The following is a 16,455-nucleotide window of genomic DNA, read 5'->3' as shown; positions in this document are numbered from 1 at the left end:
CTCTGCCAGCTGCAGGTGGAGGCAGGATGCAGTGGCGGTGACCAGCTGTCAGGCGTTGGGGTCACCTCCCTCCATTCCCGCTGCCCTTCCTTGAGGTGTGTGTGGGGGGCTGGGCGCTGCCTTGGGGTCGTTGTTCCTGGGGATGGAGAGGAGCTGGTCCTGCCTGCCCAGCTGCACTGTGCCAGGCTGATGGGGAATATTCTGGGTAAAGGCAGTGAGTAATATTTCCATTCAGAAACAGGGCAGAGCTGTGCTCCTCCTGCCTCTGGGCTGGGCTGTGGGGAAGGCAGCATCCTAGAAAGCCCCCAGAGCCTGGGGCTGTTGGGCAGCATGCAAAATTGGGTACAAAAAGTGCATACGTACTTCAAACAGTTAAAAACTGCATTGGAGTCAAATAACCAGAGAAAAGAAATACAAATTATTTTTCTTTCCGACACAATACACTCTTTTACCAGAGCAAATTAGAAATACAGAACAAGTTCCTACCAGCGAGAGAAGGACAACCTAGAAATGAAGGACACCGAATGAAAATGCAACGCTGGGGAGCACGGGGGGGGGACAACTATGATTCCTTGGGCACAGGCAAGGAGCCCTGGCAAAGCTGCTCACAGGAGTCCTGCTGACTGCAAACGCGATCCCTGGCCAAGAACAGCCTGCAGTAAACCAGTAAGGAAACCCATTTGGGAGCAGGGGCAACCAGGAGCAATCGGGTTTGCATCACCTTGCTGCTGGTCCTGCAGCTGGTGTCGGAGCCGGGTTTAGCACCATCCCAAAATCCTGCAAAAGTCTCCTGGAACTGTCTCAGGGTGGTCCCTCCTTTCTGTGGAATTGTGGTGGGATGCTGAGTGGCTCCGAAAGCCAGCCTGGGCTTACCCCTGTCTGCTGCACCTCGCTGGGCCAGTTCCTTGGGGGGGTCTGAAGGGTAGGCTTCCACGGAAGGGCACGTTGGGGTGCAACCTCTGCCATAGGGGCTGGGAGCCCTGGGATGCTTTCTCAGAGCCCCACAGCACCCTGTGAGTGAGGGGATGCTGGCAGGCAAGGCAGCCAGGATTTGGGATGCTCCTTTGGGAGATGGTCCTTTTGGGTGGTTTTTTTTTTTGCTCCTCCCCTCCCTCCTCTGGCCACATCTGCTTATCCCTAGGTCTGAAAACAGGAGGAAAAAGAAAACAAGCGCACTCGAACACAAAGACCTCTCGCCACGGCTGGCCGGTGTCTCGCAGGGGTGGGATGCGGGGCTGCCGGCTGCAGGGGTTGGCCGTGCTGAGAGCGGGCACCTCGCGTTGCGCGTGGCACTCGCTGGAAGCCTCAAAAGAAATACGAACACAAGACGGAAAGGGCTGGCCACGCAGGGAGGCTGCAGCACCCCAGTCCATCTACTGGCTCCCCTCAGGGTCTGACATGTGGTTTTTCATCTGCAAGGAGAAACACAGCATGGCCATCCTCTGATGCGCCCCAGCAGCAGGATCAAACCCAGCACCCTTCCCGGCCTGGGGACCCCTGAGGTCCCGCACCCAGCTGGGGGATGCAGGTGTGGGAGCAGCGGCTTTGATAAAAGGTATTTCTACTCTAAGGATCTTTGTGCAGCCTGTGCTGCTGGAGTTGTGCATGGCCAGGGGTTTGCTGCAGGGTGCTGGGGGCTGTCCCAGAGGCACGGGCAGTTGTGGCCCTGGCACGCAGCTGGGATGGGTTTGGGGACCCTGATGAAGCATCTCTGCTCTGGGCATCCTCTGTCAGGACCCATGCGGGCAGCAAGCAGGGGAGAATTTTAGAAAAGCAGTGGGCCTGGCACAGGATCTAGCCCTCCTCCTACCGTCTCCTCCGTGTCTGTGCTCTCCTCAGCACTGTCAATGTTGCGCAGGTCACTGTGCCCGTCAGCTCCTGTCCCCTCCTTTCCCCGGGGCTCCCGTGACCCCTCTCCTGCTGGAGACGGCGACTCTGCCCCTGTCTCTACCCTCTTCTTCTCACTCTCCTTGGACCCTGCAAGGACAGAGAGAGCAGAACTTTGGGGTGCCCATGCGAACATCAGCCCTGTCCCCGCAGGGCCCCCTCGTGCCGAAGGGGCAGGACGCCCGGGGGAATTTGCCCAGCTCCCTCCTGGGCAGGCAGAGAGGGACCCCGTACACCCAACGCGGGGTCCAGGCTCGTGTGTGCCCGCAGGCTGCCCAGCACAGACGGGTGGGTGTCGGAGGGTCTATGGCCCATCTCCTCACCCGCGAGACGCTCCCTCCGCTGGTCCATGCGATCCAGACTCTCCAGCAGACTGTCCACCTGCGCCTTGATCTGGCTCAGCTCCCCCTTGATGGAGTGCAGCTCTTCGGCCCGCACTGCGGGGAGAGCCGCCGTGAGGATCCCACCCAGCTCTGCAGCCCACCCAGATGCTCCTCTCCAGAGCATCCTCCCCACTGGGCATCCCTGGGGAACAGAGACGGGTCCAGGGGACAGCCACCAGCCCAGTGCAGTCAGGGCTGTGTCTGCTGGAGCCAGGGTCAGCGCTGAGTGGGACCTCCAGGCACCGGGTGCACTGCTCTAATACTGAGATGCGAGGGCCAAGCCTCCTCATCCTGCCAGCCCCATCGCACTCACACTTTGTCCGTCCCACTGTGGAGCTAGTGCTGCTCCTCGCCCCAGGCTGGGGGCTCGGGCTGCTTTTGCCTCCTGCTCCCACATGAGTTCGTCTGGCCTTGACCGGGATGTGGTTAATGAGGGGGGGGATCTTCTGGTACTCGTACACCCTGCAAGGGCACAAGAGCAGAGTGGCATGAGCCCAACCTTGGAGGTGCAGCAGCAGCTCCTGCCAGCCAAGACAGCATCTCTCGGGTTCCCTCTGCGGTGAAGGACCCCCACCATGGACATTGTGCAGTCCACACGCTGTCCCTGCCCCATGTACCCCCTCCCCAAGGTCCCCAGCCCGGGGAAGCTGTGGTATATGTGCTCCTTGAAGGGAGCAAACATCGCCAAGCCTCTCTTGGAGGCGGGGGGACAGATGCCCAGGGTCACCCTGCTTTCCACCTTCAGCAGAAACACCATTGCACACCAAACCCAGGTGTGCCCAGTGCCTCCCACTCCTGGGATGCCATGCTCACCGATATGGGAAGTTGTCCCTGTAGAGATCGTAGTCCAGGTCGCAGTTACTGCTGCAGGAGGGGAAGAGAGGAGAGCAAGTCACTACAAGGGCCATGGAGCTGCCACCTCTGGGCACAGCAGGGCAGGGCCACCCACTCAGCCTCCATCCCCAGGGAGCTGGAGGCACCCCAGAGGGTACCACATAAGCTGATGGGCCACAGCATGCTCGGGGAGGTGGCAGTGCCCTGGCAGGGGTTTACCCTGGAGGCAAACAAGGGTGTTGGGGGGGTTGGAGAGAGCCCCAGGGCAGCATCAGCAGGTTCTGCTCTTGGGAAACCGCATTTAGAACACTCTGATGTTAAATTTTATGGTCCCTGGCTCCACACGCATGCTGCCGGCTCGCTTGGCTCCAAATTAAGAAGCGATCTGTCAACGGATCGCCTCCAATGCGGGCAGCCGACGTGCCAGTAATAAATCATGCGCCGTGGACCAGGAGCAGGGGGGAGGAGGAGGAGGAGGAGGAGAAGGAAAGATGCTGAAGCTCATTTTGCTGCTTCAGCTCTTGCAGAGTCAGGGAGTGTAGGATTAAGCCTAACCCGAGGGGAGACAAAGCTGTGCTCAGAGCATCACTGGGAGTGGGGAGACTTCCCTAGCCATGCTGCCAGAAATGGGAGGACCAGGAAAAGGACCCCTAAGGCTCCAGATTTTGCTGCAGATGAGCTTGTCACCCCAGGACGGATGCTGGAGCTCAGGGAGAGCTGGAGGTCTTCTGGGGGGGCTAATGGGCAACCTGGACTGCCCTGCCTGGGGCACCAAGCCTGAGCCAGGCTTGCCAGCCCCAAAGGCAACTTGAAGTCTGTCAGGGGGCAAAGGCACCCCCAGCCCTGCTGCCACCCTGCCTTATTCAAGAATAATCTGCACGGGACACAGCACGCAAGTGCCAGCCCTCCTGGTAAGGGTGAGCTGTCAGCCCAGGGGTGCCAGGACCCAACTGCTCCTGTTCTTTGCATCTGAGGTTATTTTGGGAGCTTTTGGCCCAGCCTTGCTGCCTTCCCAGTTTCCATCCATCACTGTGACCAGGACAGTGAGTCCTTCATGTCCCCACCTCCTGCCTGTCACCCAGGGAGGAAGGTCAAACCTGCCTTGGGGAAGAGGGGAATAGGCAGCCAGAGGCGAGTCCCAGCCCACGCACAGGCACGGGGAAGGTGCCAGCTCCAACGGCTGGTGCTGCCTGGAGCCCATACCAAAAGAGACAGGGATGCTGCAGCCCTCCCCGCATTGTGTGAGCACTGGTGGCACTGCAGGAGACCTGCTCTTGGGGTCTGGCACCCAGCTAGGGACACAGCAAGGGTTTTCCTGGCTCAGCTCTTTGCTCAGAGCATCCCCCGGGAAGAGCAAAAGCCGCGACTGCCACACTCCAGCAGCCCGAGGGGGCCAGCAGTCCCTGCCCTGCCAGCGCTGCATCCCTCCGGCACCATGGCAACGGGCAGAGCAATTAGTTCAATCAGGGCGTTCGCAAAAAGCTCTCTAACGAGACAGACGGAGCCTGGCTCGTATCCCCTCTTTGCTACACGCCTGCTGAGCTAGTGAGCCAAAAGCACCCAGGGTTGGGAACCTGCTCTTCTGCTACCATTGGTGCCACTGCCACCGTCATCTACTGCCACTGTCAGGACCATCCCCGCCCCGGTGTGCCTCTGCAGGGGCGCCAGTCCCCCAAGAAACAATATTCAAAGGCCAGAACTGCAACCAACATCGACATCTGTAACAGGCATGGGGACTGCAGGGCTCTGCTCTTCTCCCAGCACATTCGGATGGGGCAGGGGATCTCCACACCCCATCGAGGGGAGCCAGCAAGAAGCCAGCCACCACCAGTGCAGCCAGGCAATGCCCCATCAGCATGGGGCACGGACATCCCATGGATGCTGTGGGCAGGCAGCTGGAATAGTCAGAGGTGCAAGTGATGGAGAGCAGGGAGAAGAGGAGCCAGGCATGGGACAGTCCCCAGCCTGAGCCACCCCCTGGCGCAGCCCCTGCCCCACGCGCTGGCACTCACTGGTACAGGCTGCTGCCATGCTGCCGCTTCTGGCCCAGCCTGGCCCGGCTTGGCTTGGGTTCCCTGGCCATGTCCAAATCTGAGGGGACAGAGAGGAGGAGAATGAGCAGTAGGAAGAAAAGGGGATGCCAATACCCTACCCCACGCAGACACGTCTCTGGCACCGGCTTCCCGGGGGCTCCTGGCCACGCTCCTCTCCTGGCTGGAGATGTCCCACTCCAGAGCACCTGCAGGAGGAGCCAGAGGCTGACAACTCTCTCTAGATTGAAGTTTTAGGGAAGGACTGGGGCAGCCCAGGGTTGTGCCATGACATGGAGTGGCTCCGGCCGCCCCTGCAGCAGCCCCATCCTGTGGGTGTCCCGTCCCCAGGAGCCTGCACTCAGGCCAGGCTGGGCAGGCTCCAATTAGGGTGGCAGAAAGCACCTCTGATGATGAGGGTAATTAATCCTCAGAGACATTTCCCACCACCACGGGGAATCAGCCTTTGCTATCGCTCCTGCCAGGTGGTTGGGACATTTTTCAGGATGCCAGTGAGTGCTGCCCACCACGGAGGGGTGGCAGGGATGGGGGAAGCCCCACACCCAGCCGCTTCACGCTCCCAAAGGCTGCCAAGGCATGTTTGATGCTGGAATGTGGGGTAGGGATGTCTCCGGGTGCGCAGCTTGGTGATGCCACATTACACCTCCCCGGCGATGCTCTTCAGCCCTTCTTTAGGATTTCACAGCCGATGTCCATATAAAAGCCAGCTTGAGTCTGTTTTCTGAGTATACATTTGAGAGCCACCGATGCAATGCTTTCCTAACACCTCCATGTATTTAATTTTGTAATTCTGGGGGGCTCTGAAACATCTCTGACCGCTGGGGTAGGGGACGGTGGGTGAGATGTTGAGGGCTCCCTCTTGGCCATGGTAATTGTGACCAGCTGTCCCATGGGTGACTGTGGATGTGACTGCAGCAGGAAACTCCAAGCTGAAGCTTCCCAAGTCCTCTGAGAACACACCAGCTCATCAGAGAGTTCCAGACCTCCCCAGGAGTGTGCAAACTGGCCACAGGCCCCCCTAAGCTCCCCATCTGTTGGAGCAAGGTCCCTCCATCCCTGCGGAGGAGAGGACTTCTGAGCAAGATCCATGCGGAGGGAATCCAGCACTTGTTTGCTTTCCAGGCTGTCACCTTGTGTGATGAAGTCTGCAGGCTGGCTCTGATCTTGGGGCGAGCTGGGGAAGGTGCCCCACTCACCCTGTGCACCCCAGGAAATGCTGGCACCCATCTTCTGTGGGTGCAGCCAGCACCCCCGGTGACAGCTGAGCTCACGGCGCAGGGCCAGAGCCCACTGTTGCCACCCCTCTTCCCAGCCCCTCGCACTTGCCCAGCTGCACCACCCACTCCCCTCCCTGCCAGCGGGACGGGGACCTCAGCGCCCTAGCCAGGGACCCCAGCCATGGCCCGTGCCCTGCCACAGGCCACCTGCCTCAAGGGGACTGTCCTGTTGGGGCAGGGGACCCAGGCTGGCAGGGCTCCGTCACCCCGGCACCATCTGCCCTGTATCTGGGCTCCCTTCCCTGTAGCGGCAGCGGGGACAACCCAGTATGGGGAGGATGTTCCTGTCCTGGGGGTGATGGCATGGGGGGGTAATCGTATAGGGGACATCCCAGTATGGGGAGGACATTCCTGTCCTGGGGGTGATGGCATGGGGGGGTAATCGTATAGGGGACATCCCAGTATGGGGAGGACATTCCTGTCCTGGGGGTGATGGCATGGGGGGGTAATCGTATAGGGGACATCCCAGTATGGGGAGGACATTCCTGTCCTGGGGGTGATGGCATGGGGGGGTAATCGTATAGGGGACATCCCAGTATGGGGAGGACATTCCTGTCCTGGGGGTGATGGCATGGGGGGGTAATCGTATAGGGGACATCCCAGTATGGGGAGGACATTCCTGTCCTGGGGGTGATGGTATTGGGGGGTAATTGTATGGCGGGTATGCTGGTGCTGGGTGGACATCCCTGTTCAGGGGCTAATGGCACGGGGGCATCCCAGTACGGCGAGGCCATCCCAGCACGGGGAGACCATCCCAGCACGGAGAGGCCATCCCAGCACGGGAGCGGCTCGGAGCCGGGAGGCCAAGCGTGTCCGCGGGGAGGGACCGGTCCCAAGGGGCGGGAGGCGGCCTTGCCCTGGGGGGGGGCCGTGCGGCGGGAGGCTGGCCGCGGGGGGGCGGGGGCATGGGCCGGGCTGGGCTGCCGGGGCCGGGCGGGCGTCCCGGGGCCGGAGCATCTACCGGGAGAGGAGTGCGGGAAGAGGGTCGATCCCGGGGGAACGGGGGCACCAGGGGGTGGGGGGCCGGATCCGGGTCGGTACTCACATCTCCAGCCCGCGTCCCCGCTGCCGAAGAGCGTCATCCCCCCGCGGTGCGGCCCCGGCCCCGGCCCCGACCCCCGCCCCGCCGCTCCGGCCCGAGCGCGCCGCCACCGGGCGCTACCACCGCCGGTCGAGCGGGGGCCGCGGGCCGCACCACCGCGAGGGGGGGACTGCCCGCCCCGCCCGCGCCCCGCCCCGGGCGCAGCGATGCTTTATGGCACCATCCCTGCCCGCACCTACCGCCGGGCCGGGAGCTCCTTCCCCGGCGCTGCAGCTCTACGGACGTGGCAGCTGTGCTGGATCCTCATCCTCCTTCCACCGGTCCCATCCTCATCCCCCTTTCCCCATCCTATCCCCATCCTCCTTCCTCCACCACCCGCATCTTCCTTCCCCCGTCATCCCCACCCTCCTTTCTCCATGCCCGTTCTCCTTCACCCATCCCCATCCCTGCCTTCAACTCCATCCCCATCCTCCTTCCCACTTCCTCATCCCCATCCTCATCCTCCTATCCCTGTCCTCCTTCCCCCATCCCTACCTTCATCCTCCCCGGGCTCCCTCCCACATCCCCTGCCTCCAGCCCCCTCTGACCGGTGGGGCTCTGGCCCCCTGCCCGACAGCTGGGTTGCACCCTGGCTTTGCCCAGCTCGCCCCAGAGCCATGAGCCTGGCCTCGCCGGCAGCAACATGGCTCGAACCTTCCTCCATGGAGCCGGGGTGCAAACAACCAGCTCGCAGCACCCTGGCTGGGGCCATTTTCAGTTCCACCCAGGCCCTGCGATGGAGCGGGCTGCCCGCTCCCTGGCTCTGCGGTGGGAGGGTCTCCACAGGGTGCCAGCAGTGGCATGTCCCCTCCAGAAGCACCCACCAGCGTTGGGGACACAGGCTTGCACCCAGCAAATGAGATGCCATGGCTTGGGGCCATCCTGGGGCTGGAAGAAGCAGCTCTTGGCTACCGAGACCTCCCTGAAACACCCCAAGAGGGCTGGAGACATGAGCTGGGCCATGAGCCAGGCTGGTCCCTCCTTTGACCCCAGCACCCACCCCAGGGATGGAGCTGGAGGTGCTGCCCAGCACGGGCTGTGGAGAGGGGGTGTCTGGTGGGTCTGGGGGAGGATAAGGAGACAAATGGCTCTTACCAAGGGAGAGAGGGTCTTTATTAACCACCCAGAAGCTGGTGAGGAACTGGATGATGATGAAGGACCAGGGGATGGTGAGGAACCCGTGGTACAAGGCTGGGGGGTTCCCACCCAGGCCAGGATGATGGTTCGGAGCTCAGCCCAGTCCCTGCTCTGAGCCGTGCCAGGATCTGCACCCCCTGGAAGCCCCCCTTGGCTCCTCATCACATCAGGACCATGGTCCAGACACAGCCCAGCTGTGTTCAGGAGGGGAGTGCTGTTGGACCTGGCTGTTGCAGGGGCATCTCCCTGCCCTGGAGCTGTTGCAGCGTGATGGCGACAGAGGAAGGTGAGGGGCAGAAGAAGATGCTGTTTCGGGGATGCTGATGCAGAGCACATGCCCCTCTCACCAGGTTTCATCACCATGGGTACCCTCAGCCCCTGCGCAGGGGAGCCGTTGAGGGGTCCTCCTGAGCCCTGGCCTGGGCTCGGCACAGCACCGCCGTCCTCCTTAGCCACAGGCTTGGCACAGCAGCCAGCGCTGGCCAGTGCCCGGGGCTGCCAGCTCAGGGGTCCTGCTGCCACCGGGAGATGTGCTCCTGGGCTGTGATGAGATGTGGATAGTCAGTGCCTCCCATGTCAGGAAGAACCCAGAGGTCTGGGCAGGGCTGGCAGCAGAGGACAGCCCTGGCAGAACCTCAGCCCCCCTGGGAAGGTGCAGGAGGGCTCCCAGCTGCCCACTCACCGAACTGGCAGATGTACCGGTTTCGGGTCTTGCAGCGCTGGTCATTCCAGTTGAAGGCGGCCGACGCTTGCATCTCCACGCAGTTCCCAAACCTGTGCCCCGGCAGGAGGGCGGTGAAGCCAGCCAGCACGGTGGCATGGTGGTGACACCGCACAGAGGTCAGGTGTCCTCTGGATCCAGCGGGGACTTACCCTTGGTTGTCTGGCTGCCCGAAAGCGAAGCTGGTGAAGGAGGACGGCTTGCCCACATCCCAGCGGAAGGAAGCCTTGGATGTCTTGTAGGTGAGACCTGGAGCATCGGAGGTGGGGTGGCAGGTCCGCCTGCACGCTGGGCACCCTGCAGCTTGCCCCCTGCCGTCACTCACCGATCCAGAAGTTCCCGGTCTCAAAATCAGTGTCTGTCACCCTGTTACCAGTCTCCAAGCGGCTGAGGTAGAAAGCCAGGATGTCCTGGACCTTCTGGTTTCCGATCTGGGCCAGCATCGCCCCTTTCTCCTGTGGGGAAGGGAGTGAGTCACACCAGCACGTGGCCCAGACCCACACCAGGCAGTGGAGGGCTGCACACGGGGGCTGTCAGCATGGGTGGCATTTTTCAGCAGCACAGGGATGTTTGGAGCATCCGAGGGGGTCACCTGGCACTTTATTTTGGCTCCATAGTAGGTGTCAGCCTCGGGGGACACCATGAAGCAGTCGCCATCTATCTGCACATCGCAGGCGTGGAAGGGGAACCGAATCTTCACTGGGGGCAGAAGCAGGCACAAGTGGGTCCCTGTGCCGGCAGAGGTGGGCCCCCTGGAGGACCCTTAGCCCCACTCTGGGGGTCCCTGCCTGCAGATCCCTGCTGCAGCACAGGTGGGTGCAGGCTCACCGCCACACTCGGCTCCGCCATAGCCCACGTCGCAGAGGCAGGAGCACTCCTCCTTCCTGAACTTCCCGTGGAGGCACTGCCCGCTGCATCTCACTGTAGGCAAGGTGCTGTGTTAGCTGGCAGGGGGCTCGGCAGCCCCTGCCCGCCCCAGCTGAGCTCGTGCCGCATGTCTGTGCACTGCATTGAGCTGCCCATGCTGCACTGGCCATGCATGCATGCATGTGCTCCACCACTGTATGCACTGAGCAGACCATGAATGCTGCACCAGCCATGCACGCATGCACTTCATTGGGCCTGTGCCTGCACGCACTACACCGACACTGCACACATGTGCGCTGCGCCAGCCGTGCACTGCGCTGGGCCCTTTGCATACACATGCACTGCACCTACACTGCACATGCACTCACCCTGTGCATGCCTGCAACACACTGGCCATGCATATGCATGCACCACACTAAAGCTTCACATGCACACACTGCACCAGCCATGCACACACTGGCACTGCACTAACATTGCAAATGCACGCCCTGCACCCATCCCGTGCGTGCCTGCATTGAACTGGCCGTGCACACAGAGGCACTGGTACTGCACATGCATGCACTGCACCCACCCTGTGGATGCCTGCACTGCACTAGCGAGGGGCGAGGGGAGCGGGGGTTGTGCAGGTGCCCCTCTCACCTTGGCAGTACCTGCCCGTGTAGCCAGGGGGGCAGGTGCACTGGCAGCTGCTCATGTCGAGGCGCCCGCTGTTCCTGCAGCTCATGCGGCAGGGGTTCCTGGGCACCTCTGGGCACAGCAGGGAGGCGGGTGGGCGTCAAGGGCTGCGGCACCGCTGGGGGCCGTGCAGGGGCCGGGGGGCGGGCGGGCACTCACCGCAGAGCCCGCCGCCGTGGTCCCAGGACTTGAAGCAGCCGGAGAGGCCGGCAGTGCAGAGGGAGCACCAGGGCCCCGGCTTGTAGGGCAGGACGGGCGTCCCTGCCACCTCCCAGTTGCCCCTGTTGCCCCAGGCAGCTGGGTGTGGCCGCCCGCCCCGCCCGCCCCACCAAGCCCCACCCACCCCACCCAGCCTCACCCATTTCTGGGGAAGACCATGCCCAAATCCCACAGCCCCGCCCTCTGTCAGCACAAAACCACGCCCACATTCCCAATCCCCGCCCACCACCAAGGCAAGACCCTGCCCTCACCGTGCACCCCCATTGGCCAGCACAGCCACACCCCCGCCAGCCCCACCCACAGAGCGGGAGGGCCTCTCCCAGCTCCGCCCCCACACCACTGACACCCTCCCATGGCCCCAGTCCTGTCCCTGTCTCATTGACCCCTGCCCCCGCAGGCCCCGCCCCGTGGGCCCCACCCCGCCGGCCCCACCCCGCAGGCCCCGCCCCCGGCAGACTTACCCTGGGGAGTAGACACAGGCGAAGGCCTCGCTGGGGCCATGGCCGCCAGGGCAGAGGTGCCGGCCGCAGCCCAGCCACCCTGCCGTGGCCCACACCAGCTGCGAGAGAGTGTGTGTCACCCCAGTGCCCGGCCCCCCGTGCCCCCCTGCTCCCCGTGCTCACCTGGGTGTAATGGCGGCAGGTGGCATTGCTGGCACAGCGCCCCGTCCCGTAGTCGTAGCGTTGGCCCTCGTCAAACCAGCGCTGCAGCACAGCCCCAAAGCCCCCAGTGCCCACTGGCAGCAGCGCCTCGCTCCAGCCCAGCTGGGGGGTCGGCGGTGGAGCAGGACCCCCCAGGCAGCTGGCTGCCCGTGCCCCCGCCAGCCGGCCCAGCTCCTCGCTCCACTCCTGTTGGGGGCAGTGTGCTGTGAGCCGTTGGGGGTCCCCAGGGACGGCCCTGGTGGTGGGGGGATGCTGGGACAGTGGGGGGCCACTCAGGGGGTGTTTGGGGACCACCTGGGGGGGCGGTCCAGGGGATGACTGGGGGATATCAGAGGGCTGACGTGGGGGATGCAGCAGGGGACACCAGGGGACCAGCCTTGCCCTTGATGTGTGCATGTGTGGGTTGATCGGGGGGCATCAAGGGCTGTCACAGGACATGGGGAACACAGCTGGACTCCAATTATCTTAAAGGTCTTAAAAGATTCTATCATTCTATATCCAGGGCCATCGTGGAGAATGGGGGACCCCACTGGAGACCCCCAGGGACCATTCCTGCCCCGCCTGTGGTGTGTGCAGATACAGGATGCTCAGGAGACATCAGGGGGGCATGGGGGACCCCACAGGGCACCCCAAGGGACCAGCCCTGCCTTTGGTGTGTGCTGAATCTGGCAGTAGGACATTCCCCAGGGTCCCCACACTGGCCAGATCTTCAGCTTCATTAGGTTGTTAACTATCTAGTGTGTAGCATGCACGGGCTGCCCCCTGCACCGGGCATGGAGTGGGAAGTGGATGAGGCATCCGAGGTGGGGCCTGTGGGGGGGGCTCACCAGCTTCTGCATGTTGGCGGCGGGGGGCTGCACTTTGCTCCTCAGCTTGTTGTGCAGCGAGAGCACCAGGAAGGTCTCCTTCATGCTGAGAGCTGGGGGTGGGGGCAAACAGCTGGGGCCAAGGGGGCTGTGGGGTGCAAGTGCCTCCCCTGCATCGCCAGCTGCAGCCAGACCCTTCCGGGGGCCGTGGGAGCAGACCCAAAGGGTCCGACTGCAGCCAGGGATACGGGGGGGGCACCCGGGTCTCCATGGAGACTCGAGGGGAGAGAAGAAATCGCTTTTGGGCTGGAAGCACAAAAGGGGCAGGGGCCAGGGGGAGTCCAGCCTGCTGAGCCCCTCTCTCGCACTGGTGGGCTGAGAAGTCCAGGAATGTACCCACCACCCCCCTGCCCCCCTCACCTCTGTCCTGCCAGCACCCAAACCCCACCAAGCTGGACCCTTCGCTCACCCCTGACACCAGCCCTGTGCTCCCCTTCCCAGCCCCATGCCATTACTGGCCCCAGCCCGCTCCCCAGCCCCATTCCGTCACCAGTCCCATGCCCCCCCACAGCCCCTTCTCATTCCATCCCCAGCCCCCATCACTCACCGAGACCCCCACTGCCATCCCTGGGTGCCCATCACCCACCCAGCCCCCATCCACCTAGCCTAGCCCGAGAGGACAGTGCTCAGGGTGCACCCACTCCCCGCTAAGCCAGCTGCCCCCCAGCCCTGCTGCCGGCAGCAAACCCCCCAGCCCCTCTCCCGATTACCTCCTGGAGCCAGCACGGACAACTTCTCCGGAGCACCTGATCCCGTCTCACCCACCCTCCACACCAGGAGGTTGCAAACCAGCAGCACCGAGAGCTTCATGCAGGTTCCTGGAGTGGGGAGACCAGACCCCCACGGCTCTGGCGGGAAGATCTGGGAGAGATGAGCCCCCCCACAGCAGCGCTGGCGTTGGGTGAGCTTGGCCGCGCGCTCCTGCGCACTTCTGTGTGCTTGTGTGTGTGTCTGGTTCCAGGATTTGATCCTATTCAGGACTCCAGACAGGCACCGCTGGTCAGCTCAAACAAAAGCTTGACGGGTGAGTAATAGCTCTGTCAAAACAGTTGCTCGCTGGCGCGAACACGGCAGACAACTCCCGGGGCCGCGGGCTGCAGCCCTGCCGGGATGCCCCGCAGCGGGGCCAGCGCCCCGTGCTCTGCCCCAGCCCTGCCGCAAGCCGGGGTCCGGGTGGGAGGGCAGGCAGCAGCGGGTATCCCAAGCGCACCACTTTAGGGCACTGGGAGATTGGATGTCAAGGGGCTGGGGGCAGCTCAGGCCCCCCCCCGGCTGCCAGCTTTCCTCCTGCCCCATGAATTAAACATGCTGGGGAAGTAACACACACCACCGTGGGCTCGAAGCCAAATACCCGCTCCGGGGAGCTGAGCAGCATGGTTACGGTTACCGGGTGGGAGGATGCGAAGGCCAGGGGGCCAGGAGTGGGAGAGATGCTGGGCTCAGGGGGGGTGGGGGGTGGGAGGTGGGGGGTGGGGGTGGGGGGGCATATCTCAGCAGGCGCTTAGGGCCAGGCAGGGGTCCCAGAGCCCGTGCTGCTGAGGCACTCAGTAGCACCTTGATGGCTCTGCCCTGATGCAGGGCTCCCAGCACCCATGTCAGGTGTTCCCCTGTGGCAGGGCAGATGTGTGAGTTCAGACATCCCTGCTCAGGGGTGCGTGGGGGACAGGCACATGAGGCTGTGCCCCTTCCGCTGGGCTATCACAGTTGGGAGGGACCGGAGCATCCCACCTGCTGGTTTTGGGGCTGAGCTGGATGTCAACACAAATCCAGCTCCGAACGCCTTCAGCTCCCTTGGCTGGAGCCTAACTCTCACACTGGCCTGAACCCCAGCCCCACGGCTAATGCCAACCCCAGCCTTCATCCAAACCCTCCTGTTCATACGGACCTGAACCCTTGGCATCGGTCCTCACACTGACCTTAACCCTTACCCGAAACCTGCCCTTAGCCCTGGGAGTCCAGTGCTCACTCCAACCCTTGCCCTAGTGCCAATCCCAACTCTAACCCTAACCTTAACACTGACCCCAGCATTAACTCTGACCCTAACGTTAATGCTGCCCTTAATGCTGACTGGCACCTCAGCTCTCGGCTGCAGGAGAGCCCTGGGGTCCTTCTCTAAGCTCCAGTGCAGCTGAGCTCACTCCAGCAAAGCCATGGGCAGCCGGCAAGCCCACCGCGCTGCTGGGCTGCCCCCTGCAGCAGCCCCAGCTCCCATGGAGAGCTGGATCCCAGTGCCAACGCCGGAGCCATCCCTTCTCCTGGGAGACTTTCCCACACTCAGCAAACACGTGGGATTAGCCTCATCCTGCACCCCTGTGTGCCACAGAGCCAGGGCTGGTCCCGGGGGGAGCCCAGCACAGCAGGTACAGCAGCAAGTGCTGTGACAGCCACCACCTGGCCCCGGCACCCACTAGCCCTGTGACACGAAAGGGCCCAGAGCCCCTGATGTGCGGAGAGGGAGGGGAACAGAGAGGCAGGGGAACGGAGAGGCTGGTGCCAGCACCAAGGGGAAACTTTCCTACAGCTCGGCCTCAGACAGGGGAAAAAACAACAAACACACGGGCACGCGCCATGGATAAATCCCAGCGTGTGCAGGAGTGCGGCCGCGAGCGAGCAGGGCAGGACCAGACCACTGGCATCTCTGCAGTCCCTGCAGCCTGCGCAGCCAGAGCCAGCCCGGCATGATGCTCCTCGTGCCACCACCAGCCTGGCCGGTCCCGGGCATCCTGCAGCTGCCCCTCAGCAGCACCCAGGTAAGGATCCCTGCACCTCCCTCCAGCCCCCTCGCAAAGCCCACACTGGGGGCTTCTCAGCACTCACCTCTCAGACCCCAACGCGCTGGCACTGCCTTGGCGGGGACACACACACACACACAGTATCGCCCCAGCCTCAGCGGGGCTGCCCAGGGCCAAGGGGGACAGTTGTGGGGCTTTTCCCCTGCAGCAGCAAGATGATGCTAAACCCACCCGGTGTATCCAAGCTGCTCCGCAGTGTCCAAGTGCTGGGGCAGGACCGGGTGGAGGGGCTGAGGCTGGAGCGGATGCAGAGGCGGGAGCAGACCCCACACTGGGACAGGGAGGAAGGGGCTCTGCCCAGGGCAGGGCATCCAAACCAACCCCAAAGATGCTGCCTGCTTGGGAGGGTCCCCCTGGGCTGCGGCAGGGTGGCAGGGAACCCTGGCAGGTGACGGGGATGTCCTTGCATCCCCCCAGGAGTGCCTGAACCAGCAGCAGGTGCTCAGCACGGTGTGGCAGATGTAGAAGCTGCTGGTGGCGCAGGAGGCTGCCCACCTGCAGGGCACGCGTGGTCTCTGGCAGCAGCTCTCCATCCTCCACAGCCGCCTCCAGCGACAGGCCACCAAACGCAATGGTAACCCCGGGCAGGTCACCACCACGGGGGTGGCATCCCCGTGGGGATGGGTCCAAGCCCCAGACCTCCGGCAGGCAGCCTGGCGAGGGACCCCCAGCTCCTTGCTGGGGTTGGCTCCAGCCTGGCGATGTCTGTCCTCACCTGTGTCTGTCTGTCTGCAGAGACCTGTCCGCAGCTGGCGGTGCCTCTGAACGGACGGATGCTGGGCCGGAGCATGCGGGTGGGCCATGACGTTCACTTTGTCTGCGATGCTGGCTTCAGGCTGGTGGGCTCCGAGACGCGCGCCTGCCAGCACGACTGCACATGGAGTGGCACCCAGCCCTTCTGCAGAAGTGAAGTGGAGCAGGGTTGGGGTGCCATGTTGTTGCCCTGAGCTGCGGTGTCCCATCACTCTGCTCTGCTACTGTGCAGAGAGCAGCCCAGAGGCTG

The 16,455-nt window shown here is 63.3% G+C and overlaps 2 protein-coding genes across 4 annotated transcripts; both read right to left on the bottom strand.

Annotated features, from left to right (window-relative positions):
• Positions 1–390: 390 nt before the first annotated feature.
• On the bottom strand, positions 391–8,508 carry LOC308053567 (RNA-binding Raly-like protein). 3 transcript variants are annotated; one of them, XM_080364981.1, is made up of 7 exons: positions 7,478–7,635; positions 5,117–5,195; positions 3,084–3,134; positions 2,584–2,732; positions 2,211–2,324; positions 1,811–1,977; positions 391–1,412 (listed from the first exon to the last, which is right to left on the bottom strand). In XM_080364981.1, the coding sequence occupies exons 1-7, from the start codon at positions 7,512–7,514 to the stop codon at positions 1,374–1,376; spliced, it is 636 nt and encodes a 211-aa protein (XP_080221107.1). In that variant the 5' UTR covers positions 7,515–7,635; the 3' UTR covers positions 391–1,373. The 3 variants fall into 3 exon arrangements, with proteins under 3 accessions (XP_080221107.1, XP_080221106.1, XP_080221105.1); XM_080364980.1 differs by having other exon boundaries at positions 391–1,977; positions 3,084–3,131; positions 7,478–8,508; XM_080364979.1 differs by having other exon boundaries at positions 391–1,977; positions 7,478–7,642.
• Positions 8,509–8,604: 96 nt separating this feature from the next.
• On the bottom strand, positions 8,605–15,129 carry LOC308053555 (C-type lectin domain family 18 member A-like). The gene is given in 12 exon segments (XM_080364966.1): positions 8,605–9,191; positions 9,333–9,424; positions 9,524–9,620; positions 9,697–9,826; positions 9,964–10,070; positions 10,200–10,292; positions 10,878–10,985; positions 11,073–11,194; positions 11,594–11,752; positions 11,754–11,980; positions 12,622–12,713; positions 13,371–15,129. Coding segments are annotated over 12 exon segments (1,365 nt in total). The 5' UTR covers positions 13,471–15,129; the 3' UTR covers positions 8,605–9,153.
• Positions 15,130–16,455: the final 1,326 nt, after the last annotated feature.

This window comes from Falco punctatus (assembly GCF_963210335.1).
Source record: "Falco punctatus genome assembly, chromosome: 14".
NCBI lineage: Eukaryota > Metazoa > Chordata > Aves > Falconiformes > Falconidae > Falco > Falco punctatus.
Note: the sequence above shows the minus strand (reverse complement) of the source record. Positions and strands in the feature narration are given on the sequence as shown.